The sequence below is a fragment of the Dipodomys merriami genome, unplaced genomic scaffold, assembly GCF_024711535.1.
Source record: "Dipodomys merriami isolate MVZ:Mamm:240054 unplaced genomic scaffold, mDipMer1.0.p SCAF_82, whole genome shotgun sequence".
Classification (NCBI taxonomy): Eukaryota; Metazoa; Chordata; class Mammalia; order Rodentia; family Heteromyidae; genus Dipodomys; species Dipodomys merriami.
The window spans coordinates 5,191,587-5,218,989 of NW_027206424.1; the positions used below are offsets into that span (position 1 = coordinate 5,191,587).

Here is a 27,403-nt window from a genome sequence, read left to right on the forward strand (position 1 = left end):
GTGAGGTTTGGGGTGCTGGGCATGAGGATACAACTCTGCTCACAGAAGACAGTGCCTGGAGTGATCAACAAAGCTGGTACAAATGGGCAAACCACGGGCTTGGGACTGTTGGAAGAATATGCAGTCTACCCATAGGAAGAACCAGTTTCCAGTCTGGCCCTAAAAGTCTAAACTTGGTGCCAAGACAAGAGATTAGAATTCAGCCTCTTCTGAATCTCAGCAACATGAGCGCTTAAAAGACCCCAAGACCTTACTCTCGAATTTCAGGAGTCAACACCCACTCTTCGGTCCCCCAGCCAGGCTTGCTCGTGGAGCCTGAAGCCAGTCACAGGGTGTTGACATGGTCCTGAGGAGTCCCGTCCTCCCCTCCCCTGTCCTAACGCAGGGGCCTGCCCTCTGCCATGGCTCAGGCCGTCTCTCTGCAGGGACCGGCAGGTGTGCAGATCATTTCCTGGCTCCTTCGTTCTCCCCCCTCCCCCCTCCCCTCTCCCCCCTCAAGACGCAGGATTACAGCCCTGGAAAGGGGCGCGACTATTTTTAACCAGCCGAATTGAATTAAGGAAAGGCATTATTTCCAGACAGAGCATAGACTTCTGTTCTGTTTGATGTTTCCAAAAATAAGAGGTAAAACTCCAGCGGAGCAGGGAGTCTGCCCAAGATGGGCATCTTGGCCACAAAGGGAAGCTGTGAAGGTGGATGGAGGGAGTCAGGCTGACGGTCCCCCCAGAGCGGGGTGGGGGGGATGACGCAAGCACCAGGGCCAAAGACCCCGACAGGGCCATGCCACAAAACTGGCCTTGGGTCCTCGGGCTCCACTGTGCAGCCAGCTGCCAGGCAGAGCCGCTGGTCACACCCCGGGCTCCGGGCCTTCAGAACATGGCCATCTCTCCTCCCTCCTGAGCTGCTGCTGCTTCTGGGACAAACCTCAGCAGGCTCGTTGTCCCAAGACCTTCACAGGGCAGAGCTAAGTCACCTCTAGCACAGCCCCAAAGGTCACATCTGGGTCTAAAGGGGATTTTCTTTGGCCTTGACCCAAGCTGGGCCACATTCTTTTCGAACCTTGGGCTTCGGGCTGTAGCAACTACTTTTCGATGCAGAGCCTCCGCTCAGTGCCCCCTAAGCTTCTCGCCCACCACAGCCAGACACCCCAGGGCCAGCCTGTGAGCAGAACAGCCCGGGGAGGGGTCCTCTCATCACCCCCAGCCACAGGGGACCCACACTGCATCTTGCAGAAGGCAGAAGCTGGGCAGCAAAGCAGGGCTTCCAGGTCCTCCTGGGCCCGAGAGAGTGGTAGGCCAGAGGGGACAGCCAGGGACGTGAAGAGGCTCTTGCTGAGGGACAGCTCCCTCACATGGAGACGCCCTTGCTGCAGACCCCACCCACTGACCTGTCTCTCCACGGCCCTTTAGAAAGAGGCACGAAACCAAAGCGGTCTCTACCGAGCCCAAAAGGCAGGCCAGCAACAGCAGGCGCAGGATCCAGAAAGACCCAGAAGCACTGGGAATGGAGCATGTAACAAAGAGGCCTTCCAGATCCAGGAGGAAACACTTGAAGCTGTGTGCGTGCCTCACACCTGGTGACAATAGTAATCCAAACACAGCACAGCTCATACATTCAGAATCCACCGGAGACACGAGCACAAGGGAGACGCTGAGCTTGTATGTAACTCCACACTAGAGGCTTTCCAGCAGGTCAACCCATCGCCCTGGGCACAGAAGAGGTTTCAGATGAATCTGCAGAATCACACAAAAAGTAAAAACGTTCTGAACGAAGAAAAAGAAACAGTCTTTAATCAAAGTCCTGAGGCTTGCTGTCCTGTCACAAGGCATCCGCACAAGTGTAAACGCAGCACGATGCCCGCACTGGCTGTGGGCTCCTCCAGGACCAGGAGCCAGGCAAGCTTTTATTCATAACTCCTGTGCGGGGAGGGGACTCTGGGGCTTGAACTCAGGGCCTGGAACTTTCACTGAGCTTAGTTCTTTTTTTTTTTTTTTTTGGGTCTGGTTGTGGGGCCTGAACTCTGGGCCTGGGCGCTGTCCCTCAGCTTTTCAGCTCAAGGCTAGCTCTCTACCACTTGAGCCACAGCGCCACTTCCGGCTTTTTTCTTTTTGCTTATGTGGTGCTGAGGAATCGAACCCAGGGCCTTGAGCATGCAAGGCAAGCGCTCTACCACTGAGCCACCTTCCCAGCCCCATTCACTGAGCTTAGTTCTGCTCAAGACTAGCTCTCTACCACTCAATCCACACTACTACTTCCAGTTTTTTTATTTTTAGTCGCTAACTGGAGATCAGAATCTCAACACCTTTCCTGCCCAGCCTGTCTTCAAACCACAAACTTCAGATCTCAGCCTCCTGAGTAGCTAAGATTATAGGCGTGAGCCACCAGCACCCAGCTGTTCATAATTGTTTTTTAAAATCTTACAAACTAGGTAAAGGTGTTGGCAATAAATAGGACACACCATGTTGAATTTCTTTTAAAACACAATAAACCTGTACAAACTAGTGAGAAAACAAAGTCAGCGGAGAGCGGGACCGTTCTCTGTAAAGGCTGTGTGTCCCTCAGGAACTTGTGTCCACTCATGGCAGCTGAAATGCCATGGGGACACTACTTTGAACATCCGTGGAACAGTGCTCACAGCCAGTGCCCACCCTGGGTGCAGCTACTTTACTGTGGAAGACTTCAAAACACGGTTGTATAAATGTTAGAAATAAGACAGCTTGAGGCTGCACACATCTGTAACACCGGACACTTTAGGAGGCCAGGCCGACACGGGCAAAAGTGTGAGACCCAATGTGGCCCAGAGACTGGCACCTTGAGGGGACCCGGCTCTCTTCCGAGACACCTGTGGGTGGGAGCTGCGGGCCGGCTGCCGGCTGCCACGCGGCGCACTGCGGGCGGGAACCTCCCTCAAGGGCTGCACCACACAGCTTCGGGGGCAGAGGCGCAGGGTTGCATAACACCTCAGCCCCGCGGCACTGCGCAGGAGCTGGGGCTGTGAAGAGCACCCAGGCAGAGCTTCGGCCACACCCGGGGCTTCGCACAGCCGCCCCCAGCCGCTCCTCTCCAGGGAGCCAGCTCACGCAGCCTCCCAGGCCCATCAAGCTGACTTCGCTTACCTTGGGAGCAGCCGGCAGGGCAGAGCTTCCTCTAGGAGGCTCCTTGGCAGCTTCTGGTGATCAGCTTCCCCACGGGGCAGGAAGCAAGCAGGGCTGAAGCCCTGTGCGGTACCCCATCTACCATTCAAGAGAGAAGGAGCAGTGGCCCCGGGATGAGGCCCAGGACACAGGCTTGGGAAGAGCCGTCAGCCATTCCAGCCCCTTGGAGCCGGCACCTGAGGCAGCTGGCCTTACAGACCAAGGCTTTTCCATGATCCAGTGGTCTCTGGCCCCAGCTGGTCATCTACACAGAACACCATGGACCACAGGCACACAGCATTAGAAACAGATGTCCACTGAACAAGAGCCCTGGGCGCCACCCAAGCCAGTGTGCCAGGCGCCAGTGGGAAGGCCAGGAGAGCACCCTGCTCCATTTACATACTGAACATAGACCAATCAAAATCCCAGCAGCTCTTCTTTGTGGAAATTGACTGCTTCAAGATTTAAATGCAAACACAAAGACTCTAGAATTGCCAAAACAACGCTGGAGAAAGAGCACAGGTGAAGGGCAAGCACTATCTCAGATTGAGATCCACTCTTAAGCTACAAAGATCACTAGTGTGCCACTAGTGTAAGGAAAGACAAACAGAACTGCAGAAGTTGTACTGATTTGTGCAGAGGTGCTGGGTGCCGGGGGATGGGGCCTTCTCAGTCAGCCTCCCCTCTTACTTCACATATGCACAAAACCTCATTTGAAATACTTCCTGGGGCTCAGCTTGACTGAAGGGTAGGGTGCAGACTGAGGCAGATCATGTGCTTAGTATGTACAGGGCCCTGGGTTCCACCCCCAGCACTACAGGCAACCAACCAATCAACACAATTTATTAGAAAAGATGAAGAAATCACTAATCAGACAGACTTCACTAAAGAGTACCGGGAGGAGGAGCGGGCAAGCCGAAGCGGGGAAGAGCGCCACACAGCATGCATACTCCCCAGGGACTGGAAAAACTCAGAGGTTTTTAAAACTCCTACAACTGGACCGGGCGTAGTGGCTCGTGTCTCCAATCCCAGTTGCTCAGGAGGTGGTGTCAGGAGGTTCACAATTCAAGGCCAACCCAGACAAAAATGTTGAGACACACAGTGAGCCAGGCTCAGTGGCTCATGCCTGGATCCCAGCTATGGGAGGCCATAGGTAAAAGGATCATAATCTAAATCCAGTCCCATGTAAAAACAAAACCAACAACAAAAAACCCAAGACCCTATCTGAAAAATAACTAAAGCAACAAATGGTGTAGTGCAAATGGTAGAGCAAATGTTCTGCAAACACAAGGCCCTGAGTCTAAAATCATATATCACACACAAAAAATTCAGAACTCGGTATTACACACACACACACACACACACACACACACACACACACACACACACACACACACACACACACACACACACACACACACACACACACACACACACCAAACAGCTTTTAACAGATACTTTACTAAACAAGCTGTTCAATGAGAATGACTTACTTCCATAAGGCTGGGTGCGACAGGGCTTCTCTGGTTTACCTCAGCGCTCAGCTCTTTATCAGGACTCCACCTCAGGCCCCTGCCACCTCTTCACACTGTCCCCGGACATGCCAGCTCTAGCAGGGATGCTCCACGCGCCTCCATACCACGGTTCATTTTCTCTCTGCTCACTTGGGATAAATCAACAAGCACGCCCCAGACTCCTCAGAGCCAGGACTCCGGGGTCCTGACCTCGGTCCAGGTCCTTCCCGGCTAGGTGTGGGCATGAGCTCACATGAGGAATCATGTCAAAACAGAACAGGCTGCTGGATGACCAGCCCTCTGTCCTGGTGTGTAGTACAGCAATCCCAGAGCCACTACGCCACCACGGTCCAGGTGGTGGCAGCCCCAGCGGGGTCATCGTAAGGCAGCCCTGGGGTGCCAGACACTGCTTTCCCAGGACCCAGCCCAGGGTCCCAGCACCCAGGGACACCAGCCCAGGGTCCCAGCACCCAGGGACACCCAGCCCAGATCCCACCCCACCCAAGGACACCCGGCCCAGGTCCCACCCCACCCAGGGACACCCAGCCCAGGCCCCTCTGCCCCAGGGACACCCCCACACCCAGGGACACCCGGCCCAGGACCCCCCACACCCAAGGGAAGCCAGGCACAGCCAGCCTCTGAATCTGCTCCTGCATCTTCCCTCCCACCTGGTTCATTTTCTCCACCTTTCTGATGCAGGAAGGCAGAGTGGAGAGAGCAAGGGCACTTGTAAGGGACAAGCCCCGTGGATGGCAAGTGTAATTAGTGGAAACTTTCTACGCCTTCCATTAACTGGCTCTGCTGCTGAGCGGGCCTGTGCTCTCTGGAGCATTGCATTTTTAACTTAAAAGAATTTGAGTTCATTTGGGTAAAAAGCTCTAGAAACGGCACTGCCTTGGGGCCCGCTGGACCGATCCACTCTGCCCTAGGCCAAGCAGGGCCTGCTGGCTCCACGAGGCCCCGGTCCCTATGGTCTATCTATCGGCCAGTGACCTGTGCACTGACCTGTGCACATAGAGGCCTGATGTGGGTCTTCGCCTCAGGCGCTCAGGCCTGGCCTTCTAGGGACCTGGCACCCTCAGGACAGGCCACCTCCCCCGTGCAGCATCCAGTCCCCAGGCCATGGTTACCAGAGGTGCTGTCACTGAGAACAGCCTCCTTGGAGCTGTGAGCTGTCAGTCCAGACCCGCTTCAAGTCTACGTTCAGCACTGTGCCAGGTTCCATCCTGCCTCCTGCCGCCACCTCCAGCCTCCCACGGGGGTGCCCAGAGCCTTGCCACCATACCCCGCAGCGCACACCGACACCAGGCTGGATGCTCCTCTCACCCCGGCTCCAGGGAGGGCTCGTGATACAATCATGGGCTCCGGGGAGGGCTCATGATATAACCAGGGGCTCCGGGGAGGGCTCATGATATAACCAGGGGCTCCGGGGGGAGCTCGTGATATAACCAGGGGCTCCAGGGAGGGCTCATGATATAACCAGGGGCTCCAGGGGGAGCTCGTGATATAACCAGGGGCTCCGGGGAGGGCTCATGATACAATCATGGGCTCCAGGGAGGGCTCATGATATAACCAGGGGCTCCGGGGGGAGCTCGTGATATAACCAGGGGCTCCGGGGAGGGCTCATGATATAACCAGGGGCTCCAGGGAGGGCTCATGATACAATCATGGGCTCCAGGGAGGGCTCATGATATAACCAGGGGCTCCAGGGAGGGCTCATGATATAACCAGGGGCTCCGGGGGGAGCTCGTGATATAACCAGGGGCTCCGGGGGGAGCTCGTGATATAACCAGGGGCTCCGGCACTGGCTCCACAGCTCTCTTCTCAGAGCAGATGGGGGCAAAGCAGCCATGCCTGGGGCTGCAGCTGTGCGGAACCCACTCATTCCGACTCCAAGTGTCTCTGCCACAGTGAAGGCTCTGTCTGCAGAGCGGGTGGGCACAGACAACACAGGCCATGCCCATCTGTGTGCCCATACGCCAGCCTAACTTCCCGCCCCAGGCAATGTGTACTGGTCCTCATGTATACTCACACACTTGTGTGCTCACACACACATCACATAGGCACATACCTATGTACATTCATACTCATGCCTGTACACTCACATATATACACTCTCACTGGTATATGCACACTCATGCCTGTACGCTCACATATATGCACACATATATACACACTCATGCCTGTACATATATACACACACTCACTGCTATATGCACACTCATGCCTGTACACTCACATATATACACTCTCACTGGTATATGCACACTCATGCCTGTACACTCACATATATACACACTCACTGGTATATGCACACTCATGCCTGTCTGCTCACATATATACCCACACTCACTGGTATTTGCACACTCATGCCTGTATGCTCACATATATACCCACACTCACTGGTATATGCACACTCATGCCAGTACACTCACATATACACACACTCACTGGTATATGCACACTCATGCCTGTATGCTTACAAGTATACACATTCACTGGTATTTGCACACTCATGCCTGTACACTCACATATATACCCACACTCACTGGTATATGCACACTCATGCCTGTACACTCACATATATGCACACATATATACACACTCATGCCTGTACATATATACACACACTCACTGGTATATGCACACTCATGCCTCTACACTCACATTATATACCCACACTCACTGCTATTTGCACACTCATGCCAGTACACTCACATATATACCCACACTCACTGGTATATGCACACTCATTCCTGTACACTTACAAGTATACACATTCACTGGTATTTGCACACTCATGCCTGTACGCTCACATATATACCCACACTCACTGGTATATGCACACTCATGCCTGTATGCTCACAAGTACACACACTCACTGGTATATGCACTCATGCCTGTACGCTCACATGTACACACACTCACTGGTATTTGCACACTCATGCCTGTGTGCTCACATATATACACACTCACTGGTATATGCACACTCATGCCTGTACGCTCACATGTACACACACTGGTATATGCACACTCATGCCTGTACACTCACATATATGCACACATATATACACACTCATGCCTGTACATATATACACACACTCACTGCTATATGCACACTCATGCCTGTACACACACTCACTGGTATTTGCACACTCATGCCTGTGTGCTCACATATATACACACTCACTGGTATATGCACTCATGCCTGTACGCTCACAAGTACACACACTCACTGGTATTTGCACACTCATGCCTGTATGCTCACATATATACACACTCACTGGTATATGCACACTCATGCCTGTATGCTCACAAGTACACACACTGGTATATGCACACTCATGCCTGTACGCTCACATCTATGCACACATATATACACACTCATGCCTGTACATATATACACACACTCACTGGTATATGCACACTCATGCCTGTACACTCACATCTATACACACTCACTGGTATATGCACACTCATGCCTGTACACTCCTGCTTGTACTCACACAGGCCCCCACGGAGCTTCAGGACAGCCGCCATTCCCTGAAGGATGATCACCCGCTCCAAAGCCAACGCCCCAGTGAGCACAGGCTGAGCCAGGCAGTCCTGGGCACAAGTCTGGAGGCCTGTCCTCATCCTGACCCTGAGCCCCACCAAGGACAAACGCTTTGTGCAGCTTCCTCCTCCCATCTGCAAAGGAGGGTCTCCTGCCAGACTGTCTGTCTGCAAGGCCTCGTAGAGACAGAGACTAGGAACCATGGGCCCCAGAATTCCTGGGCCCTAACCACGGCCTCCACCACACCCCCTCCCACAGCCCCCATCCTCAGAGCCCTCACTTTTGAACGGGGGCTCTTGGGTGACTCACCCTTGCAGACGTGTGGCATATGATGGGTGGTCACATGGGGGTGAAGGGAGGGACGCTGTTGACATACCAGAGCATGGGACAGCCCGGCATCACAGAACCACCGAGCCCTGAGTCTCCAGAGCTTAGATGGAGCCAGCCCCAGCTGGGCCTGGCAGGCCCTCCAGCACCCGTCGCTCTGGCTTCAGCTCCGGCCTTGGCTCAGCCTGCTGGAGTCCAGAAAGGTCTGGCACTCATGGCCACTCCGCTCTCAGGTCCAGGGGCCCAGGCACAGCGCAGCCAGGAAGAACTGAACGCCATGTCCCTCCAAGGAAGCTTCTGGTCACTTTGAAACCACCCAGCCATTGGCACTAGGTTTGGACATAGTTACCAAACCAAATTTTCAGCTTGTGTTGCCTGTGAGTTTCATAGTCAACCTGCATATGGAACTTCCCGCCCTGCTCAAGGAGAGTATGTCTAGGAATCTGTCCCTATGCATGGCATTCAGGCTAAAGGAATGTGTCAGCCAGCCCAGAGTGTCTCCAAAAGTGCCACCCAGCCAGCTACTCCCCAGATTTATCCCAAAGCTGAGTTTCCCAAGCTTCTCCAAGTAACGAGAGCCTGCCCGGGGTGCCCTACAGCACAGAGCAGAACACAACAGCTGGACAAGCCAGCAGGCCTGCAGGGCTGGATGGCAGCTCTCCAACATGCCCTGGGCACCTGCCCTGCAGCCACCTGCGTGGCTGATGGGCCTGATCCACGCCCCATTCCACCTGTCATCACAGCTGGAGTGAAGCTTCAGGAAGTGATGGGGAACTGTGTACAGTGTGCTGCTCTTCAGCAGAGCACCAGCCGGGAGGGGCCAAGGAAGAGACCTGACCAATAGCCACCCACAGGGCCTTGAGAGGAAAGGAAAGATATCACGGCAGCCTTTCACCATCAAGAAGCTGGACCAGAGTCACCCTGTCACGTACGAGATTCATGCCCATCACCCACTTGGCCCACATCGCCTGACGCAGGAGTGAACCTGAGAGCCCCACCCCGGCCTGGCCCTGGCAGGACACTCCTTCCTGACCTCTGAGATGCCCGGAGCCAAGTGATCACTCTGGTCACACCTGTGAGCCACTCTTAGGCCCGGAAGTTCTTTGCTGGCCTGAGTCCTTCCAGAGTTCTCTTTCCTCTGTTCTAACACAGAGGCCAGGTCTCTGCTCGGGCCAGTGTAACAAAGACATGCTGAGGTGTCCTGGTAGCTGAAGATGGTGTGCCACGAGAGGCAGCGAGCGCTCTGCCTGACTGAGGTGACTTCGGCCAGAGGGTGCTGTCAGTGGGGCGGGGGGGGGGGGGACTTATTATCAAGGAGATGTAGAGTCAGCCCAAAGACAGCAGAAAAGGAGACATGGCAAGTATGTCATGAGCTTGGATCTGAAGAAACCTTGAGCCAGGGTGTGGGAGAGCGGGATGCAGAGCGGTAGGAGTGCTTGCTCTGGACACTGGAGTGGAGGACAGCGGGGTGGAGGACAGGCAGGAGTGCGGGAGGGAGGGCCTGCGCTGGACACTGGGGTGGAGGACAGCAGGGTGGAGGACAGGCGGGAATGTGGGGGGAGGGCCTGCGCTGGACACTGGGGTAGAGGACAGCAGGGTGGAGGACAGGCGGGAATGTGGGGGGAGGGCCTGCGCTGGACACTGAAGTGGAGGACACTGGGGTGGAGGACAGGCAAGAGTGTGGGAGGGAGGGCCTGCGCTGGGCACTGGGGTGGAGGACAGCAGGGTGGAGGACAGGCAAGAGTGCGGGATGGAGGGCCTGCGCTGGACACTGGGGTGGAGGACAGCAGGGTGGAGGACAGCAGGGTGAAGGACAGGCAGGAATGTGGGGGGAGGGCCTGTGCTGGACACTGGGGTGGAGGACAGCAGGGTGGAGGACAGGCAGGAATGTGGGGGGAGGGCCTGCGCTGGACACTGGAGTGGAGGACAGCAGGGTGGAGGACAGGCAGGAATGTGGGGGGAGGGCCTGCGCTGGACACTGGGGTGGAGGACACTGGGGTGGAGGACAGCGGGGTGGAGGACAGGCGGGAATGTGGGGGGAGGGCCTGTGCTGGACACTGGGGTGGAGGACAGCGGGGTGGAGGACAGCGGGGTGGAGGACAGCGGGGTGGAGGACAGGCGGGAATGTGGGGGGAGGGCCTGCGCTGGACACTGGGGTGGAGGACAGCAGGGTGGAGGACAGCGGGGTGGAGGACAGGCGGGAATGTGGGGGGAGGGCCTGCGCTGGACACTGGAGTGGAGGACAGCAGGGTGGAGGACAGGCAGGAATGTGGGGGGAGGGCCTGCGCTGGACACTGGGGTGGAGGACACTGGGGTGGAGGACAGCGGGGTGGAGGACAGGCGGGAATGTGGGGGGAGGGCCTGTGCTGGACACTGGGGTGGAGGACAGCGGGGTGGAGGACAGCGGGGTGGAGGACAGGCAGGAATGTGGGGGGAGGGCCTGCGCTGGACACTGGGGTGGAGGACACGGGTGGAGGACAGCGGGGTGGAGGACAGGTGGGAATGTGGGGGGAGGGCCTGCGCTGGACACTGGAGGAAATCCCACAGCCAGAGCTCTGGTGGAGACGTTGGTGAGAGCACAGGAGAGCTGGAGCAGAGATGGGGCCTGCACTTTGAAGTATCAGCCAAGGGGACATCCTGAAGGTGTTCGCAGGGCATGAGGGAGCTGGGGGCGGGCTAGGCAGGGAGGACCTGGGAACTTCAGGAGGTAGAGATATGGAGGGAGTTCAGGAGCAGGATTTGAATGCGCTGAAGTTGAGACATTTTACAAGACATATAAGGAATGATGTCACTGGACAGAAAAGTCTGGAATGTGGGGGACAGGCCCCAGCTGGAGATGTAAATCAGGAGTTGCTGACATATAGATGATATTTGAAGCCATGAGATCACCAATGTGTGAGGACAGGAAGGAGCCAAGAGGTGCCACAGTTTGGCAAAGTTGGGGAGACAAGACAGGTCTGCCAAGGAGGCTGGGAGGAGCAGCAGGAAGCCACGTGATGACAGGGTTCAGGGCCCGGGTCCAGGAGGGTCCATGCTGCATGGGGTGAAGGGCCAAGTGCTGTGCAGACAGCTCAGGGGCAGTGGGGACAGCTCAGGGGCAGTGAGCACAGCTCAGGGACAGTGGGGACAGCTCAGGGACAGTGAGGACAGCTCAGGGGCAGTGGGGACAGCTCAGGGACAGTGGGGACAGCTCAGGGGCAGTGGGGACAGCTCAGGGGCAGTGGGGACAGCTCAGGGGCAGTGGGGACAGCTCAGGGACAGTGGGGACAGCTCAGGGGCAGTGGGGACAGCTCAGGGACAGTGGGGACAGCTCAGGGGCAGTGGGGACAGCTCAGGGGCAGGGACACAAGTCAGGGACAGAGAGGACAGCTCAGGGACAGTGGGGACAGCTCAGGGACAGTGGGGACAGCTCAGGGACAGTGGGGACAGCTCAGGGGCAGGGACACAAGTCAGGGACAGAGAGGACAGCTCAGGGACAGTAGGGACAGCTCAGGGGCAGTGGGGACAGCTCAGGGACAGTGGGGACAGCTCAGGGGCAGTGGGGACAGCTCAGGGACAGTGAGGACAGCTCAGGGACAGTGGGCACAGCTCAGGGACAGTGGGGACAGCTCAGGGACAGTGGGGACAGCTCAGGGGCAGTGGGGACAGCTCAGGGACAGTGGAGACAGCTCAGGGGCAGTGGGGACAGCTCAGGGGCAGTGGGACAGCTCAGGGGCAGTGGGGACAGCTCAGGGACAGTGGGGACAGCTCAGGGGCAGTGGGGACAGCTCAGGGACAGTGGGACAGCTCAGGGACAGTGGGGACAGCTCAGGGACAGTGGGGACAGCTCAGGGGCAGTGGGGACAGCTCAGGGGCAGTGGGGACAGCTCAGGGACAGTGGGGACAGCTCAGGGACAGTGGGGACAGCTCAGGGACAGTGGGGACAGCTCAGGGGCAGTGGGGACAGCTCAGGGGCAGTGGGGACAGCTCAGGGACAGTGGGGACAGCTCAGGGACAGTGGGACAGCTCAGGGACAGTGGGACTGACCCTGGCTGTTTTGCATTCGGGAGATGACCAGATGGTGGGGACAGCAAGGACCACAATGCTCTCAGCACCCTAGTTTTCTCTTTTCTCCCCTTTTTTTATTGTTAAGGTGATATCTTACAGAGGGGTTACAGTTACATAAGTAAGGTAGTGAGTACATTTCTTATTGAACTGTTCTAGCTTTCTTAAGAACAAGGACTGAGACTAGGTTCACAGGATCAAGTAAAATGTTCTTAACATAAGGAAAATAAAGCATGTCGCTTATTCACTTAACACAGGCACACGCAGAATGTCACCAGGGTGCCTGGTGCCATGCTCTATTCTGGGACATATAAACGTGTGGCTCATTCTCATTATCAAGAGCTTGGGCCATGACAAGCCACCCACTGAACCCATTATTAACTTAGCACACCGCTCGGCTAAGTGCTCAGCACCAGAGCCGAGACAACCAACCGCAGGTACCTTGGACAGCTCATCCACAGCCCCATGTTCTCTCTCCACAAAGCCCCTGCCAGAGCCTCTTCAGTGGGGTTCTGGGGACGCCCGCTCTTCACGTGGATGCCGGTCACGGACCTGGAGAGCTGAGAGGAGCGGCAACCCTCAGCAGACACAGAGGCGGCAAGCAGAGGTCACACGTGTGAGCAGTCACTCAAGGTCAGCGGCCGTGGGACAAGCTGACATCCTGAGGACCCGGCTGTCGCATGTCGAGGACAGCACAGTCGGCTGAAGCAGGATTTCTGGGCAGGCCTGGAACTTAGCATGTGACACACATGTAAACAGCCTAACACGCTATGTAGAACATGCATATCTGCATAAAGCACGACCAGGCCTGCAGTGAGGTCCCTGCCCTGTGCTTCGGCACAAGCAGCACTGCCGCGTGAGCCCGTCTGGCTCTCCCTGCAGCGCGTCTGGGGCGCGCCGTGCAGCGCGGGTGGCTCGCCCTATCACAGCAGGATCCAGTGCGCCGTGTCCCCTGGGATTGCTGGCTCCTGTTCACACATTGTGCTAGGTCTATTCCCGGGGTGTACTTGCTCTGGTTACATGTCAGCGTCCACAGGGCCACCAGAAACAGCCTGCAGCCTATGGCTCATCGTTGCCAAGGAAGAACACAAACGGTAGGGAAGCTGTGCACTTCAGGAAGAAGCTGCTGGAAGAGACATGTCTGCAACAGGAGATCTACCAGAAGCCTGGAGGCTCCAGGGCCGATGCAGTCAGCATGTGTGAGCTCCAGGCCAGCGTCTTCCCTGACACAGGCGGTAGACGCAAGGAAGCGAGTCTGAGGCTGTGGCTGGCGAGCAGCATCACACACGGTCGGGTTGTGTGCAGCAGCACCGTGTGTTGTCTGTGTTCATCTCGGGCAGCCCGGCCACAGAGAGACTCAGTATCATCACACAGCACTTTACCTCGCACTCCTCAAAGTCAGTGAGGCCGGCGTAAATCCCAAGGGAAAATCAAACCAATCTTGAGGAGGGTTGCTTTCTGACAAATGTACCATATTTGGGCTTTTGGGGGAACATGAGCAGTTTTTCCAGCTTTTGTTTGTTTTATTTGGGGTTTTCGTTGGTTTTGGTTTGGGGTGGGTTTTGTTTGCTTGCCCAGGCTGGCCTAGAATTCACAATGTAGTCCAGGTTGACCTCAAACTTAGGATCCTTTTGCTTTGTCTCCTGAGTGCTGGGTGCAGGTGAGTGCCACCATGCCTAGTTACAAATGCACCATATGAACATCAAATGCTAGCACGAAAGAAAAGTGGGTATGAAATATATGGAGAATCACTATCGTCTTCACAGCTTTTCTAGAAATCTAAAATATTATTAGAAAAAAGTTTTTCAAAAGAAATATTTGTGTGTATACATATATATATATATACACACACACACGTGTGTGTGTGTGTGTGTGTGTGTGTGTATTCAAGTGTGGGTTACAGTAACATGATAAACAAAAATGTTACATTAGCGCTGAGATTACATAAGATACTGGTTTCTCAATGTTTTTCTTGTCACTTACATTACATAATAAAAAGCTATAAAGGAAAAAAAGATCATCTGGCATCAATGTGTGGCAGTTGGGTAGAAGATCCACATAATTTATCATCCAAACAAACCAGGACACTGTTATGAGTGAAAGGGGACACTATTAATAATCATGCTGGGCCAGCAGCACAAAGCCAATGTCCTAGGTGAGCTGGGTGTCCAATCTCCGTGGAGAAATGGGGCTCCTGTCAGCTTCAGTGACCCTGTGAGGAGAGCCTGGGCGAGCAGAGAGGCCAGGCGGGGTGATGTGGGCAAGAGGGCGGGCTGGGGACGGGAGGGGCAGCGACTCCTGTGGAGTGGGCAAGGGACGGGGCACATGCCATCCGGAATTCTTCCCCAGAACCACGTAGCTTCTCGTACAGTTTATCCCCATCTTGCCTGGCACAGTGTCCGCCCCATGCCTTCACTTCTGGACGAGCACCATTTTTTCTGCTGTGGGCTCTGGTTCAGGGGCACCGCAGCCCAGCCCAAGGATCCACTGGGACTTATGCGCCGTCACCCCCAGGCACCACCTCAGCCTGCAGGGCCTCAGGGACTCTCACAGCTGCCCTGCACCGACAGGGCAGCCCACCCTGCCAACTCAGTTCCGGGTCTCAGCTCCTGTTGCTGGCAGCATCCCCAGCCAGAGAAGGCCAGACACGGCGGTGTCTGGCTCATCAACCTGGTTTTCCAACTGTGCAGTGCATGTCTCCAGCTCGGGGTGAGCAGCGCACACCAGGCTTGGGTCCCACCCTTCTTCCCATGTGTCCTGCTCTGCTCTGTTTCATCTTCTCCTTCTTTCCTTTCTCTTGGTTACATGCTAACTTGACTCGTTGTTCCTGCCTCCAGAGCTTAAAATGTGGTTTTCGGAATGTGAGATGAACTCGGTTTTTAGAAGAGAAAGAACAAATGGTGCCAAACAAATAACCAAGACCCTGGGACAGTCCTGGGTAGATCCTACAGTAACAACTCAGGACACAATCTAGGATTCCTAAGACTTTCCTGGAGAAGTGCTCCAATCCAGTGAGGACAGAGCTGCAGAAAGCCCCTCGCTCTTCAAACTCAGGAAGAGGTAGAAAGATGGTCTACTTCAGGAGTAGACTGTTGAGTCTTGGTGCAGTGAACACCCTGTGTGTCGATTGGCGTTGGAGGCCTGGAGCTGGGGTCTGGGCGTGGTGGCTGGTGTGAGGCTAGACTGGAGGGCTGCATGGCACCAGGTCAGTGCTGCCAAGAGGAGACTCTGCTGCATGGGGTCAACAGACAGGAGGCAGCAGGCAAGCCGTTCTGCAGATCACCAGTGACCTGAGTGTGCTGGGCTAGCCGGGCAGCCCAGGCAGAAAAGACCCCGTGAGACTCTTCTCTCCACTGGAACCACTCAAGAACCAGAGGTGGTGCCATGGCTCAATGTACTAGAGCACTAGCTTTGAACAAAAAAAAACCCTCAGGGACTGTGCCCAGACCCTGATTTCAAGCCCCACGACCAATGGGAGGGGAAAAAAAGGAATAGAATGGTGGGCCCTTAAGACAAACAGCACACCTGGTTTGAGAACCACAGTGCCAGGCCCTGAGGCTGTGTGAAGCGGGAGCCGACCCCTGGCTCAGAGGCAGGAGAGGGGACTCAGGGCACCTGGGCACCTGGGAGGCAGCGTGCCAGAGCAGGACGGATCCAAGACCCCGCACTCACCTCACGGCCGCACAAAGGCCGCACAGACAAGGCCCCAAGCCACTGAATCACCCCAACCCAAACCCAAAGGCACTGCCCTTCAGTGTTACCCAAGTTAAGCCTTCTGCATTCGAAGCACGAGGAGCTGACGGGAATTCTGAAAGCTCAGAAACCTTTCAAAGTTGGTTTATAAAATCACTGCGAAAATGGAATGTGCTTGGTTCCTATTTTTAATAAATTGGGGGCGACACTGACTCCCACCACACCATCCCGTGGCTTCCTAACTGAAATAACATCAAGCCGTGTTTCACACGATCTATCCAGGCCTCACACCATCTCCGCCCTGCCCCCTCGCAGCGAGGAAGCATGTTAGAGAGCAGCCTGAGCTCCCAGGTCATGTCTGGGGAGCAAGCTTCGGGGACCAGCCTGCCTCCCAGCTCGACAGAGCCGGCCATGGCGACCCGGAGTCTGCCCCAGCCTTCAGTCTTCAAGCCTATGGGAAAATTATTTTTTGGTGCGGTAGCATTTTGGTTCGTGTGTGTGTGTGTGTGTGTGTGTGTGTGTGTGTGTGTGTGTGTGTGTGTGTGTGTGTGTGTGTGTGTGTGTGTGTGTGTGTGTGTGTTAATAACAATGGTACTAACAGCTGCCCCTGTATATTGATTATATTCAGCATGTCTTCTAGGAGAGAGCCCTTCACCCAGACTTTTACCAGGAGTCTGAAGAGGTATCTCCCCCTGAGAGATGGGTGAGAGCACCAGCGTGCAGCCACCGCCAACATGGGACTCAGTGAGAGATGTCATTGTCATGTGTTGACACAGAGTAGAGGGAAAAGGAAAGGGAGGAGGGAGGAAGCCACAGAAACACACCATGACCCCAGGTAGAAGCCCTGGGCCTTCGTTAAGGTAAACTCCACATCTAGCCTTGAGCTTCCTCACAGGTAGGAGGACAGGGGCGGGCCCCAAGCCCATACGCATGTGAACCAGTAGGCTTCAAGGGCCTGGGGCTTCCCTGGGACACGCTGCTCCTTCCAGGGCCCTGCCTGGCATGGTGGATGAGCCTGCTGGGAGATGGTCCATCCTGTGTTCAGCTCTGAGACGCAAGGACACAGCAACCAAGAGGCTGGCAGCCCTCAGCAGTCACAGCTGAGGTATGGGTCTTGAGAAGTGCCAGGGCCCACTTAGAGGTGAAGTTCAACTGCAGGGCTAGGACACCTGGACCGGGCAGTGTCCTCACATTTTGGTTACTCATGGGAAAGGATCTGCCTGGTAAAAAGGCTGAGAAGACCAACAGAAGTAGAAACTGTGTTCAAAAAGATGTTCCGCTGACTACAATTCTGTGAGACCCAGCCCATACCTGGCAACTAGTGCCAGGACAGCAACTCCATTAGTGCCAGGTTGCACCGGACAGTTTCACTCTTCTGTCCAGCCAGTGTCCAGCAGAGACAGGGCAGGCAGCAAACCCACTGCTCTGACTCATCAGCAGCCCAGCCAGGGAATCTCTGCCCAGGGACCTGCTTCCTGCCAGCACTCACAGCTTACTCCTGCTACACGCTCCGAGCTCACTGTGTACACCTGCTGTATACCCCCTGAGCCTTCTGTGTACACCTGCTGTATACCCCCTGAGCCCCTGTGTACACCTGCTGTATACCCCCTGAGCCCCTGTGTACACCTGCTGTATACCCCCTGAGCACACTGTATACACCTACTGTATACCCCCTGAGCACACTGTATACACCTGCTGTATACCCCCTGAGCACACTGTATACACCTGCTGTATACCCCCTGAGCACACTATGTACACCTGCTGTATACTCCCTGAGCACACTGTATACACCTGCTGTGTACCCCCTGAGCACACTGTATACACCTGCTGTATACCCCCTGAGCACACTGTATACACCTGCTGTATACCCCCTGAGCACACTGTATACACCTGCTGTATACCCCCTGAGCACACTATGTACACCTGCTGTATACTCCCTGAGCACACTGTATACACCTGCTGTGTACCCCCTGAGCACACTGTATACACCTGCTGTATACCCCCTGAGCCCCTGTGTACACCTGCTGTATACCCCCTGAGCACACTGTGTACACCTGCTGTATACCCCCTGAGCACACTGGATACACCTGCTGTATACCCCCTGAGCACACTATATACACCTGCTGTAAACCCCCTGAGCACACTGTATACACCTGCTGTATACCCCCTGAGCACACTATGTACACCTGCTGTATACCCCCTGAGCCCCTGTGTACACCTGCTGTATACCCCCTGAGCACACTATGTACACCTGCTGTGTCCTCACTGAGCACACTGTATACACCTGCTGTATACCCCCTGAGCCTTCTGTGTACACCTGCTGTATACCCCCTGAGCACACTATGTACCCCTGCTGTATACCCCCTGAGCACACTGGATACACCTGCTGTGTACCCCCTGAGCACACTATGTACACCTGCTGTGTCCTCCCTGAGCCCCCTGTATACACCTGCTGTACACTTACTGATGCTTCCTGAGCTCCTGCTATGTGACCTGTGTCTGTGGACCAGCAGCACCAGCAGCTCCCACTAGGAGTGGATGGAGACTTCTCTAAGGCCCCAGACCCACTGAACCAGGGCCCAGCGACACTCTGGGAACCTGAGTCAAGCCAAGCCAACTGTTTAGACCTCGTGCTTTCCTATGGCTTGGGCTCTCCCTCGGTGTCTCTGTGGGCTTCCTCAGCCGAGAGGCCCGGACAAAAGTTGCCACAGTGCATCCTCTTATTATTCTCAACTGAAGGTTGGATGGTTAATTTTAAAATAAAAACTGGCTTATTTTTAGCACTGTAAAATACACAAGCAGATGGATAGGCACACAGAGACGATACTTGTTACATAAAAGATGTACAGCGGTGGGTCCAAGTCCCTTCCAGAGGCACCTTGCCAGGCAGGAAGCCAGCAGTACGCCAAGCAGAGCTGGACATGAAGTGCTGAGCCTAGAACCAGGAGATCCAGTGGCAAGCATCCAGGCAGGTGGAGGGTGAGGCCCGGGCCAGGCCTTCCTCCAGCATGAACCACAAGTCCTGCCAGTGCCCACCAGCTGGTAAGGGTCCTCCGGATCTTCAGCCACCGAAGCCCGGCCCCGCCCCTGCAGGGGGCAGGAAGTCCCACAGGCCTGGGCCACACAGAGAGTCCATGCTCCCACCCTCCACCCTTCCTCAGGGGCCAAACGGACACCTGGGCAGGTCAACTCGCCATCCTCTGCTGCTTGACCTCTAGGGGTGACCCCCCAGGACAGAGCAGCAAGGCACCGTGAAGTTCAGGAAGAGAGGGACCACTGGGAACAGGTAATATGTCTTCTCCCACATCCCCAAGGAAACTACACAAAACCCTCAAGCACTAGCAAGGGACTTGGAGGTTGCACTCGGGATAAACGATTTTTGTTTTGATTGGTCTGGGTTGGGTTGGGTCTTCAGACAATGTCTCAACTATGTAGCTCAGATAGGTCTTGAACCTTTGATCCTCTGTCTCAATCTCTTCAGGTCTGGGATTACAGGTGTGCACCACCACACCCAGCAAGATGAGTGTGCTAACAAATGGTTTCCCTTTATGTCACATTGCCAGTGTGAAACAAAATCAGTTAAAAAAAGTGCCACCCACACTCAAAAACCACAAGTCACAGACACTAAGGAACAGTTTAACAAGTGAATATGAGGAAAATGAAACCTGTCTGTGGAGGGGAGTTCAGGAGAAAGGGGACAGATGAATGGAGAGAGGAAGGTGGGCAAACGCAGTCATCTTCAACATACGCAAGAAAACGCAGCTACGTAACTTGAGGTATAGATGGGGTGGGAAAGATGGGCTGCCATGATGGAAGGGGCAAGCTGGTCGCGAGGCTCTGTACTCATAGCTGGTGTGTTGGAAGTGAGACCCTACAACTACTTAAAATTAATAAAATAAAAATAGAAAAACAGAAACAAAAAGCAACCAACATACAATACGGAATAAAGTTAACCTTGGAACTCCCTTCCCATGGCTTAGCACGCCGTTCCCCCCTCCACAGATCCGCACGCTCCCTTCCTACACAGCACGAGGCCCGTGAAGTAACAGCAGTAAATAATCAGCCTCCAACCCCCTTTCCTCGGGATGGCACTGCTCTGGGGCAGCTACCACCATAGAAGGCTGCAAGAGCCCCTTAGAGTGACCTTCAGACCAGGGAGCTGCAAGACCCCTTATCTACTATTGGGCAGCAGCCATCAACCCTGGTCCGCCACGATGAAGCCCCTGGCCCACACATCCACACCAGGTCTCCGCCTCCTAACCCCTCCTAGCGCCTCCTAAACCTCCTAGGTTACATAGGTCACCTCAGACCATAGCCAGCACCTCTTCTCACTTCCCCCTTGTGGGAAGGGGTCTTGCCAGTCCCGTTACTGGCAATAAACCCTTTCTTTGTTCTTTGTACCTGGATGTCTGTGAGGTTTTCTGGCAAAAGTCTAATGTACTCTAACACCTTCAACATATTCAAGTTAAATGAGTGCAGAACTTACAAGATGAAACTCTGTGATACTCCCAATAGTTTGAAAATTTCAATATAAAAAGTAAAGACTTTTTGTTTGTTTGTTTTTTGTCAGTTGTGGGGCTTGAACTCAGGGCCTGGGCACTGTCCCTGTGCTCTTCAGCTCAAGGCAAATGTTCTACTGCTTGAGCCACAGCGCCGCTTCCAGTTTTCTAGTGTTTTATTGGAGATAAGAGTCTCATGGACTTTGGCTTTGAACTGTGATCCTCAGATCTCAGCCTCTGAGTAGCTAGGGTTACAGGTGTGAGCCACCGGTGTCCAGCAGTAAAGACATTTTTAAACTACTTAAAGACATTTTTTAAAGTAAAATAACAGTACTAGAAAAAGTCCAAATGACAAGTTATAAATTGAAGTATTATTAACTGTGCCTGGCACTTGATGTAAAGTGGACAGTGATGACGCTGACCACACAAAAATTAGACAAAGGAGAATCAACTTGAGACCCTATGTGAAAATAATAAAGCAAAAAGGGCTAGAGGTGTGACTCAAATAGTAGAGAGGCCTTGAGTTCAAACCCCAGTACTGCTAAAAATAAAAATTTAGACACAGCCGGGCGCTGGTGGCTCACGCCTGTAATCCTAGCTACTCAGGAGGCTGAGATCTGAGGATCGCGGTTCAAAGCCAGCCCGGGCAGGAGAGACCGTGAGACTCCTATCTCCAATAAACCACCAGAAAACCGGAAGTGGCGCTGTAGCTCAAGTGGTAGAGCGCTCGCCTTGAGCTGAAGAGCTGAGGGACAGCTCCCAGGCCCAGAGTTCAAGCCCCACGACCGACAAAAAAAAAAAAAAAAATTTAGACACATCCAAAGAAGAGAGATTTTAGCAACATTAAAAGATGGGTGACAGCTGTGGGTGGAGGCTGCTAAAGGTTAAGGAAGAGTTCATAGGAAAGACAGCAGCCATCCCAGCAGGAAGCACCAGCAAAGATGACAAGCTTGCATATGCAAAGGAAAGAAAAGACAAACAAAAAGTTAATACCCGAAACATAAAAGAGTATTACTCTCTTCGGTAATCAAAGAAAGTCAAATGTCATCTTGTTATTTCTTAGATTGTTGAAAGAAAAGAAAAGAAAAGATGGCAGGAAAGTGGACCAGAGAAGTGGCAAAAGGGAGGGAGGGAAAGTGCTAACAACCGAAGTTGGTGGGTGAGCACTGGGGCAGAAATGTCATGTAATCTTGCAGCAAGTGAAAACTGGCCCTGGCTTTCCCAGCCGGGTCTCCCTTCACTTACGTACGGCACAGTGTTTACGGTCGGCGCTCTGCCAGCCTGTGTGTCTAATCACCCCACGACTGCAGGGGTCATCCAGGAGAGCTCACAGACCCTCCACCCCATCTCAGGGTGCCAGCCGGCTGTGTCTCCGACTTTATGTGGACACTCTTTGGCTGAGCTATGGCATTCCTAGAAATCCCACGGTAACAATGCCAAGTGCACAAGGATGAACCACAAAGGTATTCGTGGACAGACACATGACAGTATATTAAAATTGAAAATACCTCAGTGTCCTTCAGTAGTAAATTAAATTAACAGGGAAGATAAATCCACACAGAGGACCTGTCCACTCTGGATGTTCAACTGAAGCACAGGAGGCCCAGGAGGAGGATGCTCTGGGAGCCAGGGGCTCATGCCTCTATCCCAGCTACTCAGGAAGGAGGATGAGATCTGTGGATCACTGTTCTAAGCTAGCCTGGGCAGCTACCTCAAATTAACCAGTGAAAAACACTAGAAGTGTGGCTCAAGTGGTGGAGTGCCACCTGTGAGCACCAGATCCTGAGTTCAAATTCTGGTACCAGCACCAAAAAGAAAGAAAGAAAAAGAGAAAAGAAAAGAAGAAAGAATTAGATGCTGGAGCTATAACCCATACCAACTCCTCCCCCAAAGTTCAAGGGCAATTTCCTAAGTAAGGGGCCCAGGCATTTTGAAATAGTACCTGTTGTATCCAATACCCAGCCCAGGTGAACTGTTTATATAAATTTAGCCAACAATCGATGCTTTAGACTTGTATGATATTGATGACAGATTGCTAAGTAAAAAAGCAGGTTACAAGAAAATGGGATACAGAACACAGTCCTATTTCTGTGAAAAAGAAAGGGGAAAAATGTATTTCTGTGGCTGTGCATGTGAGTATATCACTAGGTCCCCTAGAAGGCTGGGGAGATGCACACCAGACAGATGTTTGCTTACGAGACCTCACGGGACAGATATCTTGGCATAAAGTATAGAATGTTTTCAAATTTATACATTGTGGTGCTTTTTGTACTTGGACAACAAAGCATTCTTACATTTATTTAAAAAGCAGTGATGACTAAGTGGGCTGGGGAGCTAAGGAGAGGCTTCCCAGAAGAGGTGAGAATGGCAAAGAAAGAGGAAATGCTCATCGTCCCTGGCCATAAAGGAAATGCAATCCAAAACAACTCTGAGATTCCATCTCACCCCAGCTGGATCAGTCGGCATTGTGAATTCAAACAACAAAGGCCGGTGGGGATGTGGGGGAAAAGGAACCCTACGGCACTGTTGGTAATGTAACGTAGCACAACCACTTTGGACAAGGGGCTGGAGGTTCCTCAAAAACTAAACACAGACCTTCCCTACAACCCAGCCATAGCACTCCTGGGCATCTACCTTGACCATCAGTAGTCAGGATCTAATAAGGACACCTGCACCTCCATGTTCACTGCTGCACTATTCACAATAGCCAGGATACAGAAACACCCCAGATGCCCCACAATAGATGAGTGGATCCAAAAATGTAGTACCTATACTCAGAATTTTACACAGCCATTAGATAGGATAACATAATGTCATTTGCAGGAAAATGGATAGAACTAGAACAAATCATGCTAACTGAGGTAAGCCAAGCTCAGAGAGACATAAACAGCACATGTTCTCTCTGATATGCAGAAATTAGATCTAAAATGCACTAGGATATAATAAATTATACAGGATTCTAGCTGCTCACCCAGTGAGACCGAAAGGGGGGTACTCTTAGGAGAGAGACACAAAGGCACCAAGCCTATGTGCCTCACAGTAACATCAAATTACATACGTGTATATATATGTATTCCTAGATAGGGAAACAAGAGACCTTCTTTTTATCTTTTATATTTCTATTTTTGATGATTCTGTATTCTTCACCTTACGTATAATGCATTCAAGTGTACGTCTTCAGGAGGGTGGGAGGAGGGCACACTCAAGGAGAAAAGGGCGAAAAACTGCAGCAGCAGAGCTCACTGGACACTGGTGAAAGTGAACTGTACTACTCGTGGGTGGAGACAGGAGGGAGGGACTGGGAGAGCGTGAGGGAACGGAAGACACTGTATGAAAGGAAACGTACTCGTTACCTGACTCGTGTAACTGTAATCCCTCTATACGCCACCTCTGTACTAACAACCAAGTAAATTAATTTAGAATAAAAGCAACAACGAGCACTGGAGGCCCCGTCCCACTCTGGGACTGCACCCTGCAGACTTCCCAGTGATCTTCCGAGATGTCTTCCACGAAGACGGAGAGCCACGGCCCCGAGCCAGGCCGACACCCCACCTGGCATCTCCCAACGGCCAGTGGGAAGAGCCCACGACCACCAGCATCACCAGACACCAAGGCGGCAAGAAATGAGGAATCCTCCAGCTGCGGACAGCTCTGGCCAGACACAACCCACAGCAAGTTTACCCCCTTGACACGAACACCCCGTGGCAGTCAGAGACAAGGGTGGAGGATACAAGGGTCAAGAAGCTTTTGATACACATGCACAACCTCTGCTGAGGGAACCACACGGCTGGTGCCACGGATCAACGGGACAGGGGACCCTGAAGGCCTTTCATGGCATAACTATGTATACTTTTTCAGTTGAAATTTACCTGGTACTTTGTTAAATTGCTCTCCTCTTTTCCCCTCTTTTCTCTGCTTACCAAACTTGATATATTAATTAGGTGTTTTAATCTAAAAAATTCACCAGAGGTCTCACATTACCATGGCAACTGTTCAGTTCCAGTACATGCACGGCACCAGCGTGGCATGTCTGTCTTTGTGGGCCTCCTGGCAGTGGGAAGTAATGGGGAGATACTTCTCCAGTCTGAACCAGAGGGACCTGGGGGCCTCACTCCCTCACACCTGCGCCCTCCCCATCTCAATGAGTGCCAGGGCCTCACACTCACCGAAGGCTGCACATGCTCCCCTGTGGCGACTGTCAAACAGTCTGTGCATTCTCAGCTGCTGGCCCTCCTAAAGTCCTAGTGACGCTGGTGACGAGCAGCGACGGTCACACAGCACGACGAAGTACCTAGGCGCTAACATCAGTTAATCCCCTCACCGGAGCCCAGAGCAGCTGGGTCCTCTCCAGGCCTACGAGAGGCAGGGAAGGAGGTTGGGAGGCACGGAGTGACTCTCAGATCCAGCCATGAGCACCACAAACACACGGGGCCCTTTCGCCTTCCCAACCGTCCTTGAGTTCCTAGACTCGGTCGGTTGAACAAGGGGAACAATCCTCCATCAGACCGGGGACCGCAGCCCCTTCACGGCCTGTGTTTCCACACCAGGGCAAGGACCTGGCTGGCACCCCCAAGCCATAGCTTGTCTCACAGCCTTTGCTCATGCCCTGGGGAAACCCCAGCAAATCTGCCCACTGGTCAACTCCTGATTGTTCACTCTGGGCTTCTTGGGCTTTGCCTACTGATGTTCACAGCAGAATCACCACACAGCCACCACGGCCAGTCGCGCTGTCCCCCAGTTCAGCACACCACGACGATGGGCCACCCCAGAAGGAGCCAGACCTAACCCCCGCCCTCTACCCAAGCTCCCGGAGCCCCAGGAGCCCCTGGCCCAACACCAGGGCTGTCTGTGGGGGCCACAACGGCACAGCCCGGGCCTCCTAGCCCCGGCCCGACGGTTCCTATGTTATTGACGTTTCCCATGGTGCGTAAACTATTCACTGGAATAAAGGGAACATCTAAAGACCCCTCGTCTCTCCACAGGCTGCCTATGTCAACCACTGCGGGAAAATGTCAAAAGCCCGGCCAGTGTGTCACCGTGGGACCACCGGGCCGAGCCGTCTGCGGGGGCCCGAGGGCCCTGCCACGGCCGGCCACCTTCTGCCGGGCGGGGCCCGCTGCCGGTCAGCGTCACTCCCCGCCTGTGGCCCCCCACCTGTGGGGCGGGCCGCTCCCCTCCCCTCCCCTCGGCCCCTCGGCACCCTCGGTCGGCCCTGTGCCGCGCGCCCTGACCCGCCCTCCGGGTCCGCACCAAGTCGGCCCGCGCCCCCGAACCGCCCCGCAGGCCGCGCCCCGGGCCGGGTCCGCACCAAGTCCGCCCCAGGCCCCCCCTCCGCCGGCAGCCGCGCCCCGCCCCGGGCGAGGCCAATGCACCCGGAGGACGGGCCGGGGACCCCGGCTGTGGCCCGAGCCCAGCGGCCTCCGCGCCCCCGGCCCCCGGGCCCCGCACTCACCGTCCTCCCGGTCGTCAAACACGGGCCTCCGCGCCGCGGCCGCCGAGATGGACGACATGGACATCCGCTTCTTCCACTTGCTCCACGGGAACAGGGGGCGCGGCTGCGCGCGGACATCGCCCGCGTCCCGGGCCCGGGGCAGGCCGGCGGCGGGGGCCGGCTGCGCCGGGGCCGCGTCGGGGCGCGCGCGGCCGGGGGGCGGCGAGCCGGGGGGCGCCGCGCCGCTGCCCCTGCGCTCCGCGCCGCTCCTCATCGCCGCGCCGGGGTGCGCCACGCAGCCGCGGCCGCAGCCGCGAGCATGGCCCGCGGTCCGGGAGCGGGAGCGGGAGCGGAGCCGGAGCCGGAGCCGAGCGGGAGTGGGAGCAGGAGCCGGAGACCGAGCGCGAGCAGCCCGCAGCGCCCGCCGAGCGCCCGGCCTCTGCCGTAGCTGGCCGGGACCGCCGCCCGGGGCGGGGCGGGGCGGGGCGGGGCCGAGCGCCGGGGCGGGGCGGGGCGCGGAGGGGCGGGGCCGAGCGGAGGTGAGAGCCGAGGTGGGAAGGGGCGGGGCTAAGCGTCGGGGCGGAGCGGGGCGTGGCCGAGCGCCGGGGCGGGGCGTGGCGCGGAGAGGAGGATTGAGGAGAGAAGGGACGGGGCTAAGCGCCGGGGCGGGGCGCGGAGGGGAGGGGCGGGGCCGAGCGCAGGGGCGGGGCGGGACGCGGAGGGGAGGGCTGAGAAGGGGAGGGGCGGGGCTAAGCGCCGGGGCGGGGCGCGGAGGGGAGGGGCGGGGCCGAGCGCAGGGGCGGGGCGGGACGCGGAGGGGAGGGCTGAGAAGGGGAGGGGCGGGGCCGAGCGCAGGGGCGGGGCGCGGAGGGGAGGGGCGGGGCCGAGCGCAGGGGCGGGGCGGGACGCGGAGGGGAGGGCTGAGGAGGGGAGGGGCGGGGCTAAGCGCCGGGGCGGGGCGCAGACGGGAGGGCCGAGGAGGGGAGGGGCGCGAACCCGGCGGGGAGGCTGCGGGCGGCGCGTGCGTCGGGATAGGCAGCGAGGAGAGGGAGGACGGCCGAGGCCCCCTGGAGGACCTGAAGGCCGAGGGCCGGAGACTCGGCCGCCCGCCCCCCCGGCGCGCCCCTCGAGGCCGGACGGGGCTGTGGCGACCTCCGGAGACTCGGGCGTCGTCCTGGACCTTCCCGCCTCCTCGGCGCGGGAGC

General features: G+C 55.4%; 1 protein-coding gene across 1 annotated transcript in view; it reads right to left on the bottom strand.

Moving 5' to 3' along the window:
* Stk32c (serine/threonine kinase 32C) overlaps window positions 1-26,521 on the bottom strand; it is a 63,169-nt gene extending 36,648 nt beyond the window's left edge. Inside the window, exon 1 of the mRNA XM_070011456.1 lies at window positions 26,220-26,521. Coding sequence (XP_069867557.1) covers window positions 26,220-26,472 — 253 coding nt within the window. The 5' untranslated portion in view covers window positions 26,473-26,521. The remainder of the gene's footprint in view (window positions 1-26,219) is intronic.
* Between the last annotated feature and the right edge of the window lie 882 nt (window positions 26,522-27,403).